The sequence below is a fragment of the Rousettus aegyptiacus genome, unplaced genomic scaffold (genome assembly GCF_014176215.1).
Source record: "Rousettus aegyptiacus isolate mRouAeg1 unplaced genomic scaffold, mRouAeg1.p scaffold_m13_p_14, whole genome shotgun sequence".
NCBI classification, from domain to species: domain Eukaryota; kingdom Metazoa; phylum Chordata; class Mammalia; order Chiroptera; family Pteropodidae; genus Rousettus; species Rousettus aegyptiacus.
This window is the reverse complement of record NW_023416289.1, coordinates 25555357-25578947: the sequence shown is the minus strand read 5'-3', so window position 1 is coordinate 25578947 and position 23591 is coordinate 25555357. Positions and strand designations below refer to the sequence as shown.

General features: G+C 38.8%; 1 protein-coding gene across 4 annotated transcripts in view; it reads right to left on the bottom strand.

Annotated features, from left to right (window-relative positions):
* The window catches only part of CDH13 (cadherin 13), a 1315977-nt gene that overhangs the window by 737477 nt on the left and 554909 nt on the right, over positions 1-23591 (bottom strand). For all 4 annotated transcript variants that reach the window (XM_016165971.2, XM_016165972.2, XM_036232119.1 and 1 more), the window contains one exon: positions 9413-9524. In XM_016165971.2, the coding sequence (XP_016021457.2) occupies positions 9413-9524 (112 nt within the window). The remainder of the gene's footprint in view (positions 1-9412; positions 9525-23591) is intronic.

Below are 23591 nucleotides of genomic sequence, written 5' to 3'. Positions count from 1 at the left end.
TAGTGGATCTGATAAGTGACTAATAAGGGGGAAGTATGCAGTGTGAAGATGCTGGACAAATGGAAGATTCACATCCCTGGCTGGACAGAATGGGATGGCAAGTGATTTCATCACATTACTCAGAACAGCAGACAATTTAGAATCTATAAGTTGTTTACTTCTGGAATTTCCCTTTTAATATTTTTAGACTGGTTGACTGTGGGTAACAGAAAAAAAAAAAAAAAAAAAAAAAAAGCAAAACAGCAGATAAGAAGGGGACTACTGTATTCTTAATCCCTTGAAGGAAAACAGAGATAAAAGAGATTTATACCAGCTCTGGAATCATGTCAGTGAAGACACTCAACAGGTTGAGGAGTGAGGCCATATGGCAGCACTTAGAATATTGCAGTCTTAATGAGGCAATCTGCTCACCGGCATCACCAGTGAGAAAACTGGTGTGATGGCTGTCCTTGTCCTCTGCCACTTAAGAGACATTTCCATTTGCCTGTGTGCTAGGTTATAAAAATTCTCATGCATGGAGCACAGTCTGCACTCATAAACTGTTAGTACTGAAGGGCCTTAGCGATAAAGTCAAACACCCCCATGGTGGACTCTCTTGTATTTGCAAGCCCAGCATCACTCCTTTCTGTCAGAGAACAGCATCTCCATTCCCCAGTCCTCGTCTATAGAGATAGCAAATCTTCTGGGACACTGTGATTGGTTCAGGGATAGGCACATGACCCGAGGTAAACTGAGAGAGTTTTAGTTGTGATATATTTGCTGGAATACTTGGAAAAGAGACACTGTGGGGTGTTAAGCTGGAAGAATAAACAACTGGAGTTGCTGGTGGCTCTCCTCTGAGAGTGAGGAGTATCAACACTATAAAAAGCAGAGCTAAGAAATGAAGGGTGAAATTGATAACATCATGAAAGCATCTAAATGCAGCTGTTCCTAAAGCCAGCTCAAACCTGGAAATTTTCAGTTATGTGAACTGATAATTTTATATATTTTTGCTGAAGCCAATTAGAGTTGGGTTACTTTAGATTGCAGCCAAAATAGTCCTGACTAATAATATACCCTCACATTACAAATGGGGAAACAGAGACCCAGAGAGGAAAAGGGTCATGTAAGTCAATGTTTGAGCTGGAATAGACTCTTTCTTAGAAAACTTTTCTTCTAGACCCTTGGAGTTCTCTGGGTCTCTGCCCTCATCCTTATTTCATATTCAGGTGCTCCTCAATCATGCTGTCACCTTCCCTGCCCATTTCTACTATGATAAGCCTCCCAACCATCTCCATTGCAGAACTTCTGAAATGGCTCTATGCAGACCTGAGCCTTCCCTACTCTATCCTCTCATCTATCTCCTATTCCAAACATCCAGAAAGCCAGCCACGCTGTCTGATTACATAGCTTCCCTTTTCACGCATTACCTATATTAACAATTCAAAACACTGAAAATAGATTTCGAAGTCTCAGTAAGTGCCAGCCAGCCCATGCCCTTCCATTTCTCAGCACTGTCCTCTGCTTTCTTGACAAATAATAACAGCTACTGTCAATAATAGGAATGGTTTGATAAAAACAACACCTATGTTTGGTCTTTTGCGGCATATCACTTGGTCTGCACACCAGTCTTAAGAGCAAGTGACTTCATGGAGGAGAATTTATCTGCCTATAAGGGGCAGACAGAATTAACAGGGAAGCCTACTAGTCAACTGGAAGACAGTAGAGATTGGAGGGCCACAGGAAAGTCCTCAGCTATTATAGCTATACTGCTTTTGGCAGCAAATAACTAACTTGCCCAAGATACTTAACTGATAATGGGCTTACCTTAGATTTCAACCCAAGCAGCCTGCCTCTAGGGTCTATGCTCTGGAGGCCCAAAACTGCCTACAAGTTATGAATTTTTTTAAGTGAAATTCTCAGTGTTGACAACAAATTCCTTTCATTAAACACTTCACACTCCCACACTGAGCAGCCAAACAGGCCATATCTGTGGGGCAGATTTAGCCCAAAGGCTGACAGTGTGATTCCTCTGGTCTATTTATTTTTTCCATTCTTCTGATAAGAAAGCTTACCCAAGAGAGCTACAGCTGTATCTACATTCCTCATCTCCTAAGGCTCTCACTCTCTGTTATTTTATGTTTCCCATCTTCGAAGTATAATTTAGGACCCAAGTCCAATGAGAGGCTCTCTAGCATTTTATTATATTGCTCTCTTACTTGTATATGTGTTATTTTTATTTTGGAGTTACATTATTATATCACTTTACATTTATGAAATGAGGTAGTATAATTTATTTATGGGAATCCTAATAAATATAAATTGACTGATTACTAGATTGTTACAAATATGTTAATGAGAGGGAAGGGGAAACCTGTAAAAATATTATATTTCTATAGGACTTTGTGTACATACAGGAAAAACTCTCACTAATGTAAAAAGGAGACCACATTCTGACCCGAAGTAAAATCACTGAGTGAATTCACTTCATAATGATGGAGTGAATTAAGTGACACCAGAGTACTATTTCTTGGCATATCACAACAGCTTAAAACATATCACTTGAAATTCCAACCTTATTAAGATCTTCCCAGCATTCAGTCCAGGGATTGTTAAATAATTGCACTAATCAATTAATGAACCCAGTCTGAAAGTAAATACAAATTAGTAATAAAAAGGACAACCAGAAAATAGAAAGGAAACTATTGTTTTTTTTCTCAAATCACTGAAACAGAAAACAAAAGCAAAAGAACTTATAAAGTTCTTAAGGATAAAGAATATAGACAGACAAAAGCCCAAGTCAACTCAAGCTCAGGAAATAGGCATTTCCCCACCTGCCAGGTTGGAAAGTTCATTCATTTATTGCCATCCAAATGAAATCTTTTCAGCAGGGTCAGAAGGGTCTTTGTTTTGACATTTAATTCACTAGCAATGTATTTCCTGTGTTAGGATGCAAAACACCTCTCACATAGCTTTTTCATTAATTGCCTTCATTTTTCAAGTTCCCTGCTTGATTTATAGTCAATTAAAAACACTCTCAAAAGCCATGACTCATGTATGTTAAATACAGATATGATTAATGCAACACGATGCACTCCATAGATGACCCATCACTAACCAAGGTCGGTGTCGAGGTGGGATGACCGAGCACCGTCTTGGTGAAAAGAATTCATGGGGAGGGTGGAAAGCCACGTATGCAAAGTCATGAACAATCTGGCAGTGGATCCATCCAAAATAAGGGGAAAAAAGAGGTTTTTAAATATATTTTTCTATATTACAGAGGAAAAAATAAAGTTGACGATGAACAGAAAAAAACTATAATGAAGTAGGAAGTTCTCTCTTTATTTCATTCAGGTTGATGAAAGTGGATGAGAAAATTAAGTGGCAAATTTCCTTGATATGTCACCACCAACATCAACAAAAACTATAAGACACTAGACCAGAACTCTGGATAAAAGCCAGGGCCCTGGAATCCTGGGTTCAAGTCTTGACATCACCAATTATGAGCAATACAACCTTGATTAAATTGTTTCACCTAGCCAAGCCTTAGTATCCTCACCTGTAAAATGGATATATGAGACTGTTTTTTTCCCTAAGGGCTGTTATGAAATTGAAGGGGGCCCTCCGCATTTAGAGAGTGCACAGTGAATGTCAGCTATGAAGGCTGCTTATGCTGCAATGGTCAGCACTGGCGGTACCTTTTAAAAATCCCACCATCTGGTCCTTATGTTTGCATTTGTCACATTTTCTAGAAATGTTTGCTTCTCATGCGCTCGTTCGCGCTCATGAGCGCTCACTCTCTCTCTCTCTCTCTCTCTTCATTCTATCAACATATGCATATGCATTTAGCCTTTCATGGAGAAATCTCTTAAGAGTTCTCCCTGACTCCTCAGAAAAATTACCATATTGAAACTTTAGAAGAATTATCATAAAAGTCAAGATTGAAAAAAAGTAATGTTAACCTAATGCCTTAGATCAGTGATTTCTTAACAAAATGAGGTAAAGACATTATGTGCATTTTTTACAGAGCAAAATTTACTCAAATCAGAGGGACTACCTTCTCTTCTGTAATTAGTGCTTACTCCTGTTTGGTTTGGTTTTGGGAACCAAATGGCCTATTAGAAGAAAATTCTGGCCAAAGTAATGGGGTATTCATCTTTTTTACTTGCTAGTTTTTTTATTTTTTCATATCCAGAGTTAAGATATTTTAAAATGCACTCCTATCAATCCAAGATTAAAAAAGAAAAATCTACTGGTCTATGAGATTTAAATCTTAGAATCACACTTTAGATGTTTCTTCATCTCTTCAGATTTTTAATGCCCACAATTTATCTTCAAAAAAGCTAGATTTAGATGGTCATTATAAGGAAAATGAACCTATCTAAGGGTTATGAATAATAATAATAACAGCAACAACAATAGCAATAATGATATAATAATAATAGCAGCTTCCACTTATTCATAGCTACGTTTCAAGCATTTTCCCACCAATTAGTGTATCAACTCTGCAAGTAAGAACTGCTATTATTATTCTTATAGAGATGGCATAATTCAAACTCCGAAGATTCAAATAACTTACTCATGATTCAAATAACTTACTCATGGTCACTCAGATAACATGTGACTGTGTCATATGTTTGAACCCTAGTCAATGTGAGTTTAAAACTATATGATCATAACCATAATATTACAATCATCAGGAGGATGCAATTGGAGCCCATCTTTATCAGAGCCATCAGAAAGTGAGATCCTTCTCATGGGGGATTTCTAAGAGGGAGCAGGGAAGAAGCTGACTGGTCAGAGTAGGAAGCCAGTGATGTCCTGATAAGAAAAGCAGGAGGTAGTCACAGGTACAGGATCTTGCTCTCCTGCTCGAATGAACAACTTTGTACTCTCTCCTATGTAGGCCCAAGCTACTCTGAAATGGCTGCCTCCTTTGTGATCTATTTCTGTCTCTTTCAGGAGTTTCTTTGTGACTTCAGTCACGTTTTATTAGGGGCTGTGAGCACACAACAAACATGTATTCCTCTACATTCCTCAGCCTCGCTTGCAGTTATGTTGGCTAATAGAATGGAGCAGATACGATACATTTGCCTTGTGAGCTAAGGTAGTTAAGCATACTATTGTCCCCCTGTCTGCTAGCTTCGTGACATAAGAGTGACAAAAGGCACAAGATGGCAGGACCAAGTTGGAAGTAGCTTGGGTCCTCTAGTTCCTGCAATGGAGAGCAGCCACTTGGAAGAGAGCTACCCAGGAGTGCAGCCCAGGCTGCGTCCACATGACCTGCATGAAAAATAACTTTTATTCTATTAGGTCACTGGGGTTGTTTGGTACCAAGCGTATTCTGACTACTGCAGGTTATTTATTAAAAGTATAATTACTTTTAAGTTTGCATTTTAGGTGAACTCAGGCATGGCAATCTCTCTTTATGTATCTGTATGTTCTGTGTGTACAATCTAAAAGGAGTAATCCATGAAGAATAAACTAGAAGGAAAAAAGTGCTGCCCTGATAGCGGCTGGGTGGCTTATGGGGTGTTAGTAAAGAAGTCTCCCACTGACAGAGGCTGAAAGATCATGAGTATGGTTTTCCCTAGCAAACACAATGATCAGATACCTCCATAATGACAGAAGGTCTGTCTGAGATGACAGGGACAGGGAAAAATATGCTGTTCTGTAATTTTACAGAATACAAGATGTCAGGGGCTTGTGCCTTGGTCTTTTTCTCCCTCAGCTTGGTGGCTGGTCAGTTTTCCAGGCCAGTTATTCTTCTGGAGCCTGGGTGACAGCTGGGAGGCTATAACTATGGTGGCTATGCAAATCTCATGGTACCAAGATGGTGACTACCAGAATCACATACTTTTATGTTACATGAGAAGCAACCACACCAACCGATTTAAGATAATTCTAGGTGTTTGGGGCTAGCAGCGATTCCTGCAACAAAGCCTTCACAGATTCCTCCCTGAGATCAAAGACCTTGAAAGGATCTCTCCTTTCTGAGTTTCTGCCTTCTAAGCTGTCTTCCGCTTTCTTCTTGTACCTCTCATCAAAAATGGGCTTAACCACATACATCTTTCCAGCTCACCTTTCAAGACTGAGATGAAGCCGGGAAAGTTTTGTCCAAGTTGTCATGAGTTGGGGGCTTTGCATCACACAGTAAAAGACACAATGAAAGCGCTCCCCTGGTTATATTAGAAGAAATAGTGGAATGCCATGTTTTGATCCTAGAAACTTGTTGAAAAATGGCCTTTTAAAGACGAAAGCAAGTATAGTTAGTGGGAAGGAGAGTAGAATAAAGAGTTATTGGGATGTGAAGAAAATAAAAGGCTTTAGAACAACTGAGGGAAAGATGTATCGGAGTGAACAGTGAATAAAATATTAGGGAAATAAAAGGAGTGGAGGTGACCATTAGTAACAGTTAAAGTAGAAAAAAAAAGATAAGTCATTGAGAATTGAGGAGAAAGATGAAAAGGGATAAAAGGAAATATTACCATCTGAACAAAGAGAGCAGGAAGCCATGGACAGAATAAACATTCCTGTAGCCTGCTAAAAGCTGAACACAGAATTGGTTGAATATAATAAGTCCAGGATATGAGCAGATAGATATACTGGATCTGTCAGGCAAAGAGACAACACTTTCAGACAACTTTATAGAATAGTGAAAAGTGTAGACATCAATTGATTGATTATGCTATGTTTACATCTTCTGAAAGACAAAAATTGACAATGATTTGGAAACAAAAGCTCTTAAACATTACAAAGTTAAAGGAAAAATAGAAAGTACAAATGACATAAGTGAAGCCCAAGATAATGTAACCAACCTGGTTTCTTTTAACATCTGTTATTAATTGAATATCATTTTATATTTATATGTCACTAAAATATCTGTAACCATTTCTTAGATCTTGATACCTCAAATGTCTAAGTATTTAGCACTTTCTGGTTCTGTTTGATCTTTTTTGGTTTTCATCCAGATGTTAGCCTTGTGTCAATGTAGTGTTCATTTGGAGAGCACCTGCCACTCATTGGCTTCTTAATTACAATTTAAGAAATAGAAAGATCTTGTGTTGAACTATAACAACATATATGAAAGAAACTGAGAATGAGAGAGGAAAGAGGAAGAGGAAGGGAAAGAGGAAGGAAAGGAGGGAGAGAGAGAGAAGGAGGAAAGAAGAGAGTGAAGGAGGGAGCAAGAGTAAGAGGAGTGGGGGTAGGGAGAGAAGGAGGGAAGGGGAGGGGGAGAGGGAGAAGGGGTGGGGAGAGAGAGAGACAGAGACAGAGAGAGACTTAAAATGTTAGTTGCTTGGGGGAACAATTTGTTCAATATTTTTTAATTTCCTCTTGCAAGTAGAGTAGAGCAATATATTGCTACTGCTTCTTGAAATCAAGATTTTCTCAAAGAATATTCAATAGGCATTCTCAAATTTGTGAAAACTTTCTTCTTCATTTAGGCACAATTAACCTTATTCACAGGGTCTATAATCATAATAACCTATGCCCATTGCTTTGAGATGAACTCAAAAGTACCTAACTAGATCTGCTCTCTGTATTTTTTTTACTCTAGTAATATATATGGATCTATGGTTTCGCTGAGAGAGGGTAGTCAGATTTTGCTGATCCAACAATTTACATACAAATTCACATATAAATTTTTTAATATCCTCAATTCCCATATCACTGACTTTTCCTGGATGTGCTATCATTGATAATCAACCCAGTTCCATTTAGCATTTACTTACACAGAACCAACAACCATAACCTACTTAATTACTTAGGGGATTGAAAACACACAAACACACACACACACACGCACATACAACTGTGATATTGGAATGTGTAGTATGGTCTAGTTTAAATTAAAAAGATCCCCCAAAGTATGATTGTTTCCAGCTTCTCAGCAGTGAATTAAAAGCTGTTTGGTGGAGTGAAGATTACAGAAGCAATCACATTTATGGGCCTGCTTTGCATACGAACGCTATTAATTTCCATACTCAGGGTGGCTTCACATTTCCACGCATGTTAATATAGATACCATTTGAGATAATCACTTGGAAAAAAAGAGGAGAGAGAGAGAAGGAGGGGGGAGATAGAAAGAGAGATAGAAGGGAAGAGAAAGAGAGAGAAATAAGATAGATGAGAGAGTCAGAAAAATGTTCTCATAAACCGAGTTCTGTCTGAAACATATCGATTCTGATTAACAGCAGAATCAAAAGACAAATGAGGGTTCCTGATAGCCTGACCCAGAAGTCACACTCAGGGATCAAATTAATATAGAATCGCATATTGGAATTCACTTATTGTGCCAGTCCTGCACCTTGTCATTACAGATTCTAATTATTGAAATGATTCCATTGGTGTAATTGCATCAAGATGTGGCTGGGCTCCACCTTGGATAGCTCCCTTGATGCTTAACATTGCATCTTCATTATTGTGTTCCTTTCAACTCTTAAAATGCGTTCCAGACTCACAGGATAAACCAATCAAGCAAGCAGGCTGTTTCCCCCTACCCCCGCCTCCCAACTTTTCTTTAAACATGCTGGCCATATAGTATAGGAATGAAGGAATGGGGCTAGCCTGGAAGGCAAAACCGAGACCATAGGGGCAAATGTACAGTTATCTTCCCTGAAGGGACCTCAGAGCATCTGTTGATCAAACTAAACCACTGTTTTCATATTCTTCATTCCCAAATGTAAAGAACGGTACTTAAGAGCCTACAATTAAATTGCTATTTGTCTATCATTAATTTTAAATTCTACTGTGCTAAAACTATGTTTGTTATGCACTTAGTGATGTATTCCATGTCCTCATAAAGATAAAACAATATAATATCAACATTAAAAAACAAAAAAACGATTATAACTATAGGTTTGAGGGGAGTATATTTTAATGAAATTAATTGGAATTTGGGGGTATTTGCATTTAATCCACAGAATACCCAGTAGAGGTTTTGAATCTTTCTGAAAACCATCTTATTAGCCTTAAAAAGAAGAGTTTTGAATTCCCATGCCTAAAAATTCCCAGAAGCCAACACCCTGCTCTCACCATAATTTTGATCTAATGCTTTGTATGACAAACTACAGGAGGATAGCAATCCACAAGAAGGCAATGGCCTTGCTCTCGGGGATCAGCCCAGGAGAAATGGATCTTATTTTCTTTGCACAGAGTAGTTCTCACGTTGGGAGCTAGTGGTCCCCATTTCTGGGAGCAGTCAGGAAATCCTCACCGATGGTAAAATACTAAAAAGTGACACACTCTACTCTATTCACCTCTAAAATGGCAAGGCCCTTATTCAAAGCCTTCCATTCTTGATCAACCAGAATAAGAATAATGATGGGAAAACAGTTTAGAGAATACCAGTTCTTGAGATATGTTAATAGACATTGGTAAATTGAAATATAAGGATAGATCAAAAGCATTGTCAAGTGACATTGCTTACAGTTTAGAATCTCCTGGTCCTCGATGAATTCAGCTGGTTGATTGATATGGAATAGTTTCTGCTGAAATCCAGGAACACAGTCCAAATCTTCTGCAGATGTTAGCAGCAGCACCTGAGAAAATCAAAGCCATCAATATTTTAACACTGGCTTGTGTGTTTGCCCTGCTAACTTTTACCAAATTTGTGAATTTTAGAAATGAGCTGAGGTCTTAATTTCATTCCCAGATGAAGAGGTAAGTTGTACTTCTCCTGTGGTTGCCAACAATTTTGTTTTGGCATCAAGATTTGGAAAATGTGCAAATGGGAACAGCTGTGGCAGTTTCCATTAACTTTCAGTTAAAGAAATAACTTTGTCAGATTTTTACACCTGCTAAGAATCTCACTATGGTTTCCATGTGTGAGATTTCATTATAGAAACTGTCAGTGTCATATGATCTCTGAGCTAAAACCAATTTCACTTTCATAGATGCAAAGGAGCATTATCATCTATGAAGAGAACAATGGAACTACTCCAGTAGAAGTTACTTTTAAAAGGAATCTAGGGCCCACTAGACCTTCACAGTCCAATATGGTGGCCATGAGCCACACGTAGATACTGAGCCCTTAAAATGCAGCTGGGATGAAACTGTCAGTATAAAACACACGTTGGGTTTTGAAGACTAAACACAAAAAAATAAAAATAAAGTAAAATATCTAATTAATAATTTGTACATGGATTACACATTAAAATGCTAATACTTTACAGATTAGACTATATTGATAGGTTATTAAAAGTAATTTCACCACTTTCTTTTTACTTTTGTAAATTTGCTACTAAAAATCTTAAAATTTATAATTGCTTCCAAAGGATCAGCATTGTCTTTGCAAATCCTTGGGACACTGCATCTAAGTGTCAAAAATTTAGGTTATATGTTTTGGAGCATAAAAGTATGTGACATACTCTTAGATAAGGAGTACTTTTAAAAGGTAAGCAATAGTTGTAGGTTTAGTAGGAAAAAAGCATAAGTCCTGTGAAGATAAGAATTGCTTCTCTCTCCTCACCTCTTATACCAAGCACTTACCACATATACCGGCACAGGGAATATGCTCCATATACTTAAAATATGACTGCTAATTTTCTGGTCAAAATGGTGGAGTAGGAAGACTCTGTGCTTACCTACTCTCATGACCACATTGGACTTATAACTAAACTACAGAACAATCATCACTGAGAATCTCCTAAAGTCCAGCTAAACAGAAGTCCTATAACTAAGGATATATGGAAGAGGCCACCTTGAGACTTAGGAGAGGTGGAGATGCAGAACAGGTTGTTCCCACATCCACATGTGGTGGTTAAAAATTGGGAGGGATAACTTGGCTGTGGAGGTCCCCCCTGAGAAGCAAGGGGTCCCAACCACAATCCAGGGTTCCAGTGGCAGGAAGAAAAGTCCCCACAACTTCTGGCTGTGAAAACCAGCAGAGATTATGGGTGAGTGAGCACAGGGCAGCTGGAGTCGCAGACATTCTTCTTAAGAAGCTCACGCATAAACTTACTCGCTGACAGACTCACTTACTCTGAGCTCTGGTGCTGGGGCAACAACTCAAAAGGGACCAGGGACATACAGGGAGGGATTGAATTTTCTGGCTCTAGGGTGAGGGCTGAAGGGGCAGCTTCCTCCCAGATAGAAATGCAGATTTAATCTCTTGTTCTTTTGTTGAGCCCTCCCCAATCCTGCATGCAGATGCAGGCAGCCGCCATACCTGAGTCTCCATCAGGAGGCTAAAACCGTTAGCTCTGCCCTGCTGATTCCCTGAGACCCCGCCCCTCCCAACTTGCAAGCCCACCCAAACCACTTATGGTGGTTTTTTCATGCAAACAGCCTGTCTTAGTTCATGTTTCAAACTTTCCTAAAATTTCTCAGAGGCCCACAAATCCCAAACAAGCAGCACCTGGCCTTGGCATGTCCCATATCTCTTGCTGAGCAGCCCTAAGCCAGCACTCCTGGCAGCTGGCTTCAATTCATGGCCTGGCCCCTCCTACACACCTCCAAGCCCTTTGAGGGTTTTGGCCATCTGCAGATCTCTTTGAGGCCCATGCAGGTGGCTCCAGGCAGGGCATAGATGACAGCTGATCTTGACTTGTGACGGGACTCCTCTCTGGAGGCTCTAGGGCTGGGACACCCTGTGGCCAGCTTTGGACCATGGCAGAGCACCACCCAGCAACCCGTGCAGACAACGCACCCAAAGGGCAGACTGGGCAGGCACCAAAGTCCTGCTAAAGTGACTCCTGCTCCATAGGTTCAGCCCCTACACATTAGCTTCTCCATTGTAGTCAGAGCAAGTCCTCACAACCAATCATCCCAAGATTGAATCCCTCCCACTGATGTGCAAACAGTAACCAAGGCTAAGCTCCAACAGGAGGGCACACATGCTTCACACAAGGGACACACCTGGAGCACATGGCTCAGGTGATCAGGGATACTATACCACTGGGCCCTACAGGACATCTACTACATAAGGCCACTCTACTAAGACAGGTAGACATAGCTGCCCTACCTAATACATAGAAACAAACACAGGGAGGCAACCAAAATAGAGAGATAAAGAAACATATCACACATGAAAGAACAGAACAAAGCTCCAGGAAAAGAACTAAACAATGTGAAGACAAGCAATCTACCAGATGCAGAGTTCAAAACACTGGTTTTAAGGATGATCCATGATCTCAATGAGAATGTCAATAAAGAGATAGGAAATATTAAAGTGGGAGTAGAAAACACAAAAGCGGGAATAGAAAACATAAAAAGAACCAGTCAGAAATGAGTACAGTAACTAAAAAAAAGAATACATGAGAGGGAATCAACAGTAGATTAGATGAAGCAGAGGATTGAATCAGTGGTTTGGAAGATAAGGTAGAAAAACATCCAAGCAAAATAAGTAAGTAAGTAAGTAAGTAAGTAAGTAAGTAAGTAAGTAAGTAAGTAAGTAATAAGAATAGTTTAAGGGGGCTTTGGGACAACATCAAGTGAACCAACATTTGCATCATAGGGATACCAGAAGAGAAAGTGAGCAAGGAATTGAAAACCTATTTCAAGAAATAATGGAAAACTTCCCTAACCTGGTGAAGGAAATAGACATACAAGCCTAGGAAGTGCAGAGTCCCAAACAAAATGAACCCAAGGAGGCCCACATCAGGACATGTCATAATTAAAATGCCAAAGGTTAAAGACAAAGAGAGAATCTTAAAAGCAGCAAGAAAAAAGCAGTTAATTACTTACAAAGGAGCTCCCACAAGTCTCTCAGCTAATTTCTCAACAGAAACTTTGCAAGCCAGAATGTATTGGCATGAAATATTCAAAGTGATGAAAAGCAAGGACCTACAACTAAGTTTACTTACCTAGCTATCATTTAGAATTGAAGGATGGATAAAGACCTTACCAGATAAGAAAAAGCTAAAGGAGTTTGTCACCTTCATCATCACCAAACCAATATTACAAGAAATGTTAAAGGGATTTCTTTAAGAAGAAGAAGAGAAAATATATATAAATAAAATATGAATAATAAAATGGTAGTAACTACATATCTAGCAACAATTTATTTCAATGTAAATGGATTAAATGTTCCAATCTAAAGATTGGGTGGCCAAGTAGATAAGAAAACAAAACTTTTACATATGCTGCCTACAAAAGAGTCACTTCAGATTGAAAGACACATAGACTATAAGTAAAGGGATGGGAAAAGATATTTCATGAAAATGGAAACAAACAAACCAAAAATAGCTGGAAAAACAATACTTCTACCAGAAAAAGTACACTAAAAATTCCACTTCTGATTATTTATCCAAAGAAACCCAAATTTGAACCACTAATTTGAAAATATGCATCCATATGTTCATTGCAGCATTATTTATAATAACCAAGATATGGAAACAATCTAAGTGTCCATCAATAGGTGAATGGATAAAGAAGTGGAACATATATACAATGAAATAATACTCAGTCATAAAATAGAATGAAATGTTGCCATCTGCAACAACATGGATGGACATGGAAAGTATTATACTAAGTGAAATAAATCATATAGAGAAAGACAATACTGCATGATTTCACTTATATGTGGAATCTAAAAAATAAACAAACAAAACAGAAACAAACTCACAGACGCAGAAAACATTTTGATGGTTGCCAGATAGAAGGGGAGTTGGAGGAATGGGTGGGTGAAAAGGAGAAGGGATTAAGAAGTATAAATTGGTAATTACAAAATAGTCTTGGGGAAGTAAAGGATAGCATAAGAAATATAGTCAGTAGTATTGTAATAATTATGTATGGAGTCAGATGGGTACTAGATTTATTGGGGTGATCACTTTGTAAGTTATATAAATGTTTAATCACTGTTGTACACCAAAAACTAATATAATATTGCATGTCAACTGTAATTGAAAAAAAAATTTAAATGGGACTGCTAACATTTTTCATCCTTTACTATATGGTCAGCACTATGACAAGTTTGTTATATGCATTATCTCCTTTACTCTCCACAACAGCTCTGTGATATATTTATTGTATTGTAAGATACATTTTACAGACAAGGGGCCTGACATTCTGGAGAGGCTAACGTGTTTGCCCAAGATTATACAGTTAAATTGGTGGAGCCAGGATTTGAATCCAGGTTTCAGAGTCCACTATCAGAGCCCATCTCACACCCCTTAGGCCTCCCACATGGGGCAGGACTTTGCATTCCTTTGCCTGAGATATTTCTCTGTGACCTGTGGGAGGCTGCTTTATATGAGCACGGTGCCAGCAAAGGGTGTTTGGAAATTCACATCCACAAGGACAGCCTGTGACCATAACTAATGAGAATTGGTGCACAAATAACCCAGCTTCCTTGCTGCTCCGGTAAGATAACTCAGAGGCAAGTGTTCTGTCTCTGTTTCCACTTGGACTTGAGCTCCAGTTGCCCCCAGTGGTATCTGACTTGATAACTCACCTTCCATTAGCTTCCTTCTCTTTCTTGGCTCATTTCCTCACCCCATGTTGTTATTTTTCTGATACTACTCTCCAAATAAACCACTTGCACTTAAATCCTTGATTTGGTATTTGCTTCTTGGGAAACCAAACTTTGATGCCAGTATACAAACTCTTAACCACTGTACACAGGTTGTTGAGGAAACTCATTATCATTTCCACCGGCAAACTCAAAGGAGTATACAAAAGGTTGAAATCTGTGGAACCGAGGCTTCTTTCTAAATACCAGCCCTCTGAAAGGCACTGAACCTCAAGGAACGAGAGCAGGAATCAATCTCTGGAGGTTCACTGTGTGGCCAGCCTGAGAAACATCAGAGAAATTGAAATGGGAAGGTCATCACCTTGACCAACATCATCTTTCTAAAATCAAAGAAGAAAGGATGCTACAGTCCAGTATCTGAGCAGTTCTGCTCGTAAAACTTTTCCTTGCTTTGCGAGCAGGCTGTGGTTAGATTGCTTCTGAGGGAATCATAGCACTGATATCCCAAGTTGCACACGCACAGAATGCAGATTCAAGACTCAAAATAATTTGCTGGCAATTTTGCAAGCAGAAAATCTGTAACTGGCCAAAATTAACTCAGTTAAACAGCAAATGGGCAAAGGTTGCATCCAGACGCCCTGTGCCTCCAATTATATGTTAACCTTATAAACAGCTAATTCTGCCTTCAAATCCCAGACCAGTAAACCAGTCATTCCACAGAAACTTCTCCAGGGATCCTGAGTGTAAGAATCCAGAGCTGACTGAGAATATGGGTGAGCTGAGTCCCTAATTTTTGTCCTCTGCAGCTCACTCTCTGTCCTAATCCCTTGGCATGCTCTACTCAAGATTCCTCTGAAGCCAAAAAAGAAAAATAAATCTTTCTAACTGCTGACCCTCAAGGATGGTGGGCATAGTGGGAAGATTCCCAGAGGCTCCTGCTTTGCTTTTGCAAATTCTTGGGTCACTCCACCTACTAGTAAAAATTCAGCTTAAATGGTTTATAATGTAAAAGCATGCAACATTCTCCTGGGCCAAGTATGACTTATTGAGTTAAGAAGTAGTCACATAATTAATTCACCCACTTCTCCCTGCATTCATTTATTCACTATTCCCAAACACTTTAATTAAACTCCTGGGATTCAGTGAGCCCTTCGCTAGATGTTGTCCTGGAGCTTATAGAGAAGCACTGTTGTGCGGTAATTAAAGGCACAAACTCCAGAGTCACTTTACTTGGTTCAGATTTTGGCTCGGTCCTCTACCAACTGTGAGATTTGGTATTTTTATGACCGCTCTGTGTCTCCATTTTCTTGTCTAGAAAAATATGGAAAATAAGATGTGTATTGAGAGGGGTTGGGTGGAGTAAATGGGATGATGGTTATAAAAAAGTTAGAAAAGTGCTGCACAGAATAAGTCGTCGATAAGTATTAACTGTTAATGTGGACTAGAAAATGTGAGAGACATTAACAAATCGTAACTGAATTAATTGATCAAAATGAAATTTTAACTTGAAAAGAAATTATAAGCCTCTTCTGGAGCATGTAAAAGCTGAGGGAAAGGGGGGCTAATTTCATCATACAGGGGGATCAGGGAAAGCAAAACCACAGAAAGACACTTCTATTTCCATCTCAAAGATGGAGCAGAGTTAGCTGGGTAAATGGAGAGGAATATAGACTTGTCTTTTTAACTGATACACACTTTGCTTTCACAGGGATTCCTTTATGCCTCTATGGGTTTCATATAACACATCTCTGAATTGACAAAATTGCATTTAAAAAAGAATCCAGACTAATTTAGGGCTTCCCAGAAGCCGAATGTCTGATTAGGTTAAGTAGTCGTACAATGTTATGGTTACAGCTATTGTCCCTTGACTTTTTAGCAGATTTCAAATCATATCTGTGCATGATTTGTCATAGATACCCAATCTTCAAATTTAATAGCACTGACTTTAGTGGTGGGATACGAAGAAGCATCCCTCACTGGTTTAAAAATGAGCACTCGGACATCACTGAAAAACTAAGCAAGCCCCTTTTCCAGCATCGTCAGATGTCACTCTTATAAATATACTACCTGGACATACTTTTCCCCAAACCCTCTTTAACATTTCCAGAATATATGCTATGAGCAACATTCCAAATTTGTCTTTAATGCCATGACAATAATGATCTTCCTACAAGGTTCTTTTGTGCATTTATGCATTTTCTTGTACCTCGTAAATAATAGGCAACCAATACACCTGTGAAAGCTCAGCAAAGATCAAATTTTATGATCACCAAAGGATTCCTATTACTTGAAAATTATAATCAGCCTGCTTATGAAAGCAAATTTATGTTCAGACAAACGATAAGCACAGGACTGAGACACATTGGTTCCATATAACTCCCACTTTAGCAGCTGTAACCTTGAGTAAGTAACCCTCTGTGTCTCAGTTTCCTCAGATGGAAAATAAGAATAATAGTATCTTGCAGGTTATTATGAGAATTAAGCAAGTTAATTATTGTAAAGAGTCTCAATTATTGTAAAGAGTCTCACAAAGTACTGGGGATATAATAATTAGTGAATCTTTGATACTATTATTATTATCATTAGTAGTAGTAGTGTTTCTATATATTGTGCTTAAATCAATATACATGATTTGCTGACATTCCCCAGAGTGGACATTTATAAATATCATCAAAATTTTTTTGTTGCTACTATAAAACTGTTCAGTGGTAGACTGTGCTCAGAAATCCTCAAAGGGAAACAGCAGGGACCCGAATCAGGCAGAAGATCAGGAGGGAATTTGCATCTCAGGGTCAACTGCACAATAAGAACATCAGTGCCTGTCGTGAGCTGAGTTGTGTTGCTTGTGCAGGATTCCATGCATCCTTTAAAACGGCAGCCCAGAGCTCTCCCCTCTGTGTAAGAATCCCTGCCCTAAACTTACATACAGATAGCAAATCCTTACATCAGGCTCTTTATACCTGCTTCTTTTCAACTCCTTTTTCTTTTTTCTTTTTTTTTTTCTTTTTTTTTCTTTTTTTTTTTTTTTTGCAACTCTTCAGAGCTTTCTCTTTTAAAAAGAAAAGGTTTATGTTTATCCTGACAGGTACTGATTCAAGAACATAGCCAACTCTGAAGTTTTCTTCCAGAAAAAAAAATGATGTTTTTTTTTTTTTTCTGCCTCAGACTGCAGGTTGCCAACTGGCAGCACATGGGATGGATGTGGCCAGCAGAGGTGGTTAATTTAGCTAGAGCAATCTGTCATAAAAGTTAAATTATCATGTTATATAGAGTACACTTCTCCAAGCTGTCCTTGTCTGCTCTACTCTCTATGTTATTGCTCCCACTCATTGACTCAATTACACACTTGTCTGGCCCTGCAGGCATTTGAGTTTGCAGCCCTGTTTTAGACTTTGGAAATAGGCTCTTTGAGCAAAGAACTCTCCTTGTTATAAGTTTCTAGTTACTTGTCATAACAGCTGCCACAGCCGTGTGCTCTGCAGCAGTAATTTTGGCGACATGACTAAGCACTAGCCGACAGAAGGGGGGTGAAAGGATTTTCACCACTTCTAGGCCTGACACCTGAAATTCCCTCTATTCCATATTAATGAAAATGGAAAAGAAGAACTTCCAAGATGATAGAGTCACTCAGTAGAAAGAGGCCAGAAATCAGTCACTGCCTAGAGGACAAGTGTCCAACAAGAGCTGTCCAACAAGAGCTGTCCAACAATAGAACTCCACATGCCATGTGCAGTCCCCAGGACCTACAGTGGTTTGTTACAGCAGCTTGCCTGGCTGGCTAGATACTCAATATGAAAGGGGTAGAGGCAGAGGTTCTTCTATACCACCACAGCTTCACAGATACATCCCACAGGCCAGAGAGAAATATCCGAACTGAAGAAAAACTTAACACAACTACACTCAAGCAGCCATAAATAAAAAGAAAAGTCTTGCCACAAATAATTATCTTGGATCTCATCCTCTCTTAAGCCAACTCCGAAATGGTATTTTCCAAACAAATGCACTGGTGTCTCCTGGCCCCTTGTTGTTTTTCTGTCATTCACTTTTTGCTATTAGCATGGATGGACACTTACTTTATCCCTGCCACAAAACACCTCTATTTTACTCTTGTCAAAGTTGGTCTATTGGAATCAGTTTGAAGTGACTTAGATTGGCAAGGAAGAAAGACTACAATCTCTGACTTGCAGAATATAAAAATGTTACAGCAATGTATTTTGCTTGATTCTTTATCCTGCCAGATATTAAAAACCCAGAGTCCTGGAAGGGTTTACAAAGGCACATTGTCTACAGAGAAAGCATGGAGAAAAGAGGTACTTCAAAGACATGCACATGCACACCAATGTCTACTCACATACACACATGCACACACACAGAGGTGCACAATGATACCCTCACTGCGTCAGCTCATATTATCCACACTCCCACCAAATCGGACTCTTTAAAATGTTCCTGATGTTTTACAGCCCCAGGAACACAAAACACCTGCCACCTTCTTGGCCATTAATGATAAAGACACTTTGAAATAATTTCATGATTCTTGGGGAAATAAAGGCGGAGAATACTTCCAGTTTGGTGAAGTCTGATGTAGCCTCCATACATGATTTGAGACCAACATTATAGACCTCGTATGAAATGAAATGTTCCTCATAACTTTACCTGAAATTATTAAAAGAAGCAAAATAATTGTCTTCCAGAGGTGTCCTCAGCCTAATCCCAGAAACTCTGACTATGTCAGATTACATGACAAAGAAGAATTAAGGTTGAAATCCACTGACCTTAAAATAAAGTGATTATCCTGAATTATTTAGACATAATCATAAGGATCATTAAAAATGGAAGAAAGAGTTAAAGAGTTAGAGGAAGATGTTATAGTGAAAGCCAGGTCTCAGTGATCTGGTATGAAAAAGACTCAACCTGCCATTGCTGGCTTTGAGGGTATAGGAAGGAGCTGCCCCCCAAGAATGCAAAAGGCCTCTAGAAGCCAGAAAGGAAATACACACACGCGCGCGCGCACACACACACACACACACCCTAAATATATAAAGATTCTCAAGCTAGACTACCAGGGTTCAAGTCCCAATTTTGGCACTTAGTTGCTGTGCGACCCTGGGCACATTACTTACCTTCCCTGTGCCTTAGTTTCCTCATTTGTACAATACAGCCAATACAGTCAATAACTGTATCTACCCTCATTGGTTGTGAGGTTCAATGAGTTAACATAAATCAAAAGGTTTAAGACAGGAATTGTCTCATAATTAGTACTACATGCTACCAATTGCTATTATTATTTATATTAATATGGAGGAGTATATGTAAAATGTTATGGAGATACAGAAGAAAGAACGACATACTCATTGGATGAGGAACTGGGACCATGTCACTGATGAGGCCATATTGTAAAGATGACTGACATTTTTCAAGTGGCAAAGTACAAGAAAGGATGTTCCATGCAGGGGTTTGGTAAGTGCAAACACCAAGGCATGCCAGTTGAAGAAACAGGGAGCAATTTGGCAGGGATAACAAGCTCTGGGTTGTTTTCAAGATTATTTGAAAGTGTTTTGTCATCTCAAAATAGGAATAACTTGACCAAGCATGTCCTCCCTGAGTCTGCCTAAACAGAGCCAAAAATAATTCAGTCAAAGAAATCACAATTTTTCTCTAAATGGAACTAACTCTTTACTATTAATATTCCAGGATTAATCCACTCGATTCAATCGGTAAATTTTAAAATACAATTTTGTAAGAATTTTAGTTAATCCAATAAAAAAAGAATTGGTTGGCTAGCCCTTAGTAGAAACGAGAGGCTCTACTTGCCCTAGAATTGGTGATATTTACTTGTACCTGTGAAATGATAATTAGATTAGTGGTGTCAAATGCCAGATAAAACCTTCCCTAAAGTCAAGCAAAAAAGTCCCTGTATGAGATACATTTGGATGAGCTTTAGCAGTTCTAGGAAGTTTAACTGAGCAAATATTAAATATCTACTGTGTGCCAGGCACTTGAAGACTTGTCTGGTTTACACATAAAACCCCAAATCCATAGGTGGGAGATTTACTAAATGACTGGGTCTGAGGTTTGAGGATTCAGCCCATTAGAAGACTGGTGCCTGAGTCCATTACCTCAACCAGCTTCCCATCTCAGCCATTGCTGCAGCGAACAGTTCCCTAAAAGCTCAGACTTGCCCCACAAACCACAGCCTTTTCACATTCTGCTCTGGGGTTTGTTTGTATCCTGCAGGAGTCGAGTTAATGTGAGGGCAAGCAGGGCAGGGGAAGGCAGAGGACCTAATAGGCCAGGTCCAGCCCTCAGCGCTGCCCTCAATGCTGGGAAGCGGCGGCCGGCTAAATGCCTCAACAGCTTTCTTCTAGAAGACTCCTCTGAGTCTTCCTGTGCCACGCAGATGTATGTATGTATGTGTATGTGTGTGTGTATGTATGTGTATGTGTGTGTATATAATGACCTATTATTCAGCCATTGCATCAAAATGGATGGACCTTGAGGACATTACGCTAAGTGAAATAAGCCAGTCAGAGAAAGACAAATATTGCATAGTATCATTTACATGTGGAATATCAAAAAAAAAAAAAAAAAAAGAGTCAAGGTCATAAAAACAAAGAATAGAAAGTGGTTGTCAGGGGCTGGGGGTGGGGGAAATATGGAGAAGCTGGTAAAAGGAGACACACTTTCAGCTATAAGATGAATAAAGTCTGAAGATCCGATGTAAAGCATGGTGACTATGGTTGATAACACTGTGTTGTACGGTTGAGGTTTGCTGTGAGATATAACTCATTTGTTCTCACCAAAAAGATAATAAAAAAAAGGAAGGGATAGGCATGTGAGGTTAATAGATGTGTTAATTAACTAGATGACTAGATGGGGGAGAATCCTTTCAAAGTATACATGTGTGTCAGGTCACCACGATATACACTTTTAAAGTATTACAATTTTATTTGTTGACTATACTTCAATAAAGCTGAAATAAACAAACAAACAAACAAAACCAAATGTCCAAGAAGGTGTCATTTCATAATCACCTACATTTCTGGGACTATTTCCTGTGAAATCAGAAAATCTAAAAGAAGACTACACAGACGGTCAGTAGTTACATATACAGTCCTCATATACAGTCATTTTAACAACTAACTATGACCTTTTCTTGCTTAGAAATAATTATCAGATCCTGGCTGGCCTTGCTGTGAAGTGGAACATTTTATTCTAACTGTGCAACTCTCAACACTTTCTTCTCTGCTAGACATTAGACAAGATGTCAGATTTGTCATCACACCAGAAGGTTTTTATTAATTATCTTTCGGAGGCGAAGTCCCTTTGTAATTTATTTTTTCACACCAGGAAAATTCTTCTATTGAACTAAATGTCTATCTTGTTAAATTATTTTTTTCTGTTAAAGGTTCTCTCTTTGAAAGTTCCAGAAGAAAAGAATAAACCCAGCAAAAATCTGTGTTGAAGTCAAGGAATTGATTATGTTAAGCAGAATACCACATATCTTCCCCCAGGGCAGAGTGTAAGAATTTGCATCTTTTCTTTAAAAGCTAACTGCCTGATGTGCAGTTTAGATAAAAATTTCTCCAAATTCTTGTTTGCTTGAATCAGACAGAATTGCAATGACTGCTCTTTACATGCCAATCAATCATATCCTGAAGGACTCATTCATTGTTGTAAGCAACATTTATGAAGTGCCTACTATGTGTAAGTGCTGAGATATACAAAAATTAGTAAGACAAGACCCCTTTAGGAACAAAGAGCACAATAGGAAAGACCGATATGTAAACATCTACCTTTAAAACACAACTAAAAGTGTAAGAACAGAGTAAATAATGTAGTAGAAATCGAAAACTGGAGACACAATTAACTCAATGTTGCGGGGTGGGAGTAAGGTCACTAGAGAAACCACTGTCCTAGACACATCGATTTAAATAATTTTGCTTGTATACTCATATTTTGGACAAAAGAAGATGTACTCTGGGAAGGACTGTGAATAATGGTAATTCTTGAACTCCCTCTTCAGTGTTGCTACTAGTTATTACTTAGAAGGACTCAGCTGTCTTAAGATAGAAAAAATTCTAGTCTTAGATAACAACTTTGTTTTTAAAAAGTAAGCATTCTTGAGAATAGAGGAACTATAAAATAGTTTAATTTAATATGGAATTTTTTCTGCTTTATATTGCTAGAATAGCAAGCAAGATAGTAACATAATGTCCAAGTGGAACACAAAGTGGTCTCGGGTTTCAAGGAAAAAATAGGTGGAAGCCTTCTATTAGTGAGAAATGCCAAGAGGAATTCTGGTAAGTGTTTTAACAACTGGCTCTCTAAGAAATAAATGCTTTGCTTTATAACATTTGCCAATTTCCATGGTGTAAATACTCTCATCATGGCCAATTTTGAGCTTCCAACATGATGTCACTGGATGCAGAGCCGGGAAGAGATGCGCACAGTTTGCTCCAATGAGCTAAGCAGCAACAGCATAGGACTAGGCACGCCAGTTCCTAATTCTGGTTATTTAGGCCAAAAACTTCCCTGGATTTTTGCAGGGCCTTTATGAACATGAAATACCATGACACCAAGAAAAGCTTCCCTCCCCAAAGTGATATTTCATAATCAAGGATGGGGTTATACTATGTATGAGTTAAAACAGCCTGGAAAACCCTTACTAATGGAGCAAAATGGCCCACCATAATTTGGTTTTTAGTAAAAGAAAATAAAATGAATCCTTGATTTGTGACTGTGTGTTATTTAAATGTTACTTTTGATGTTTTATCCAGAGTCCTAACTCAAACGATCAGAGATCATACTGCCTTCTGAAATAATTAGGGAGTTGCTGCTTTGTTAAGCTGGAGGATAATCAACTTGACCTTGAAAGTTTGTCTGTAATACCACAGTAATGTTCAGAACACAGACATGACAGCCACACTAGAGTCTCCCTCGACAGCCAAACATCAGCTACAGACTTTGTTTTTAGGACAAACATGTTTTAACAGAGGGTACAGACTGCGATGGCCAACAGGCCCCATATGGCCACTATTATCTTTTAGATGACATTCAGTTTGTGAATTAATTGCTGACATTTAAATACCAAGTATTTTTACTAAATACCTGGATTTGAAATAGCACTGGCACTGGAGTCAAACAGTGAAACACTCCACAGGTGATAAGAATATGCTCCCGAAGGGCAGGGCTT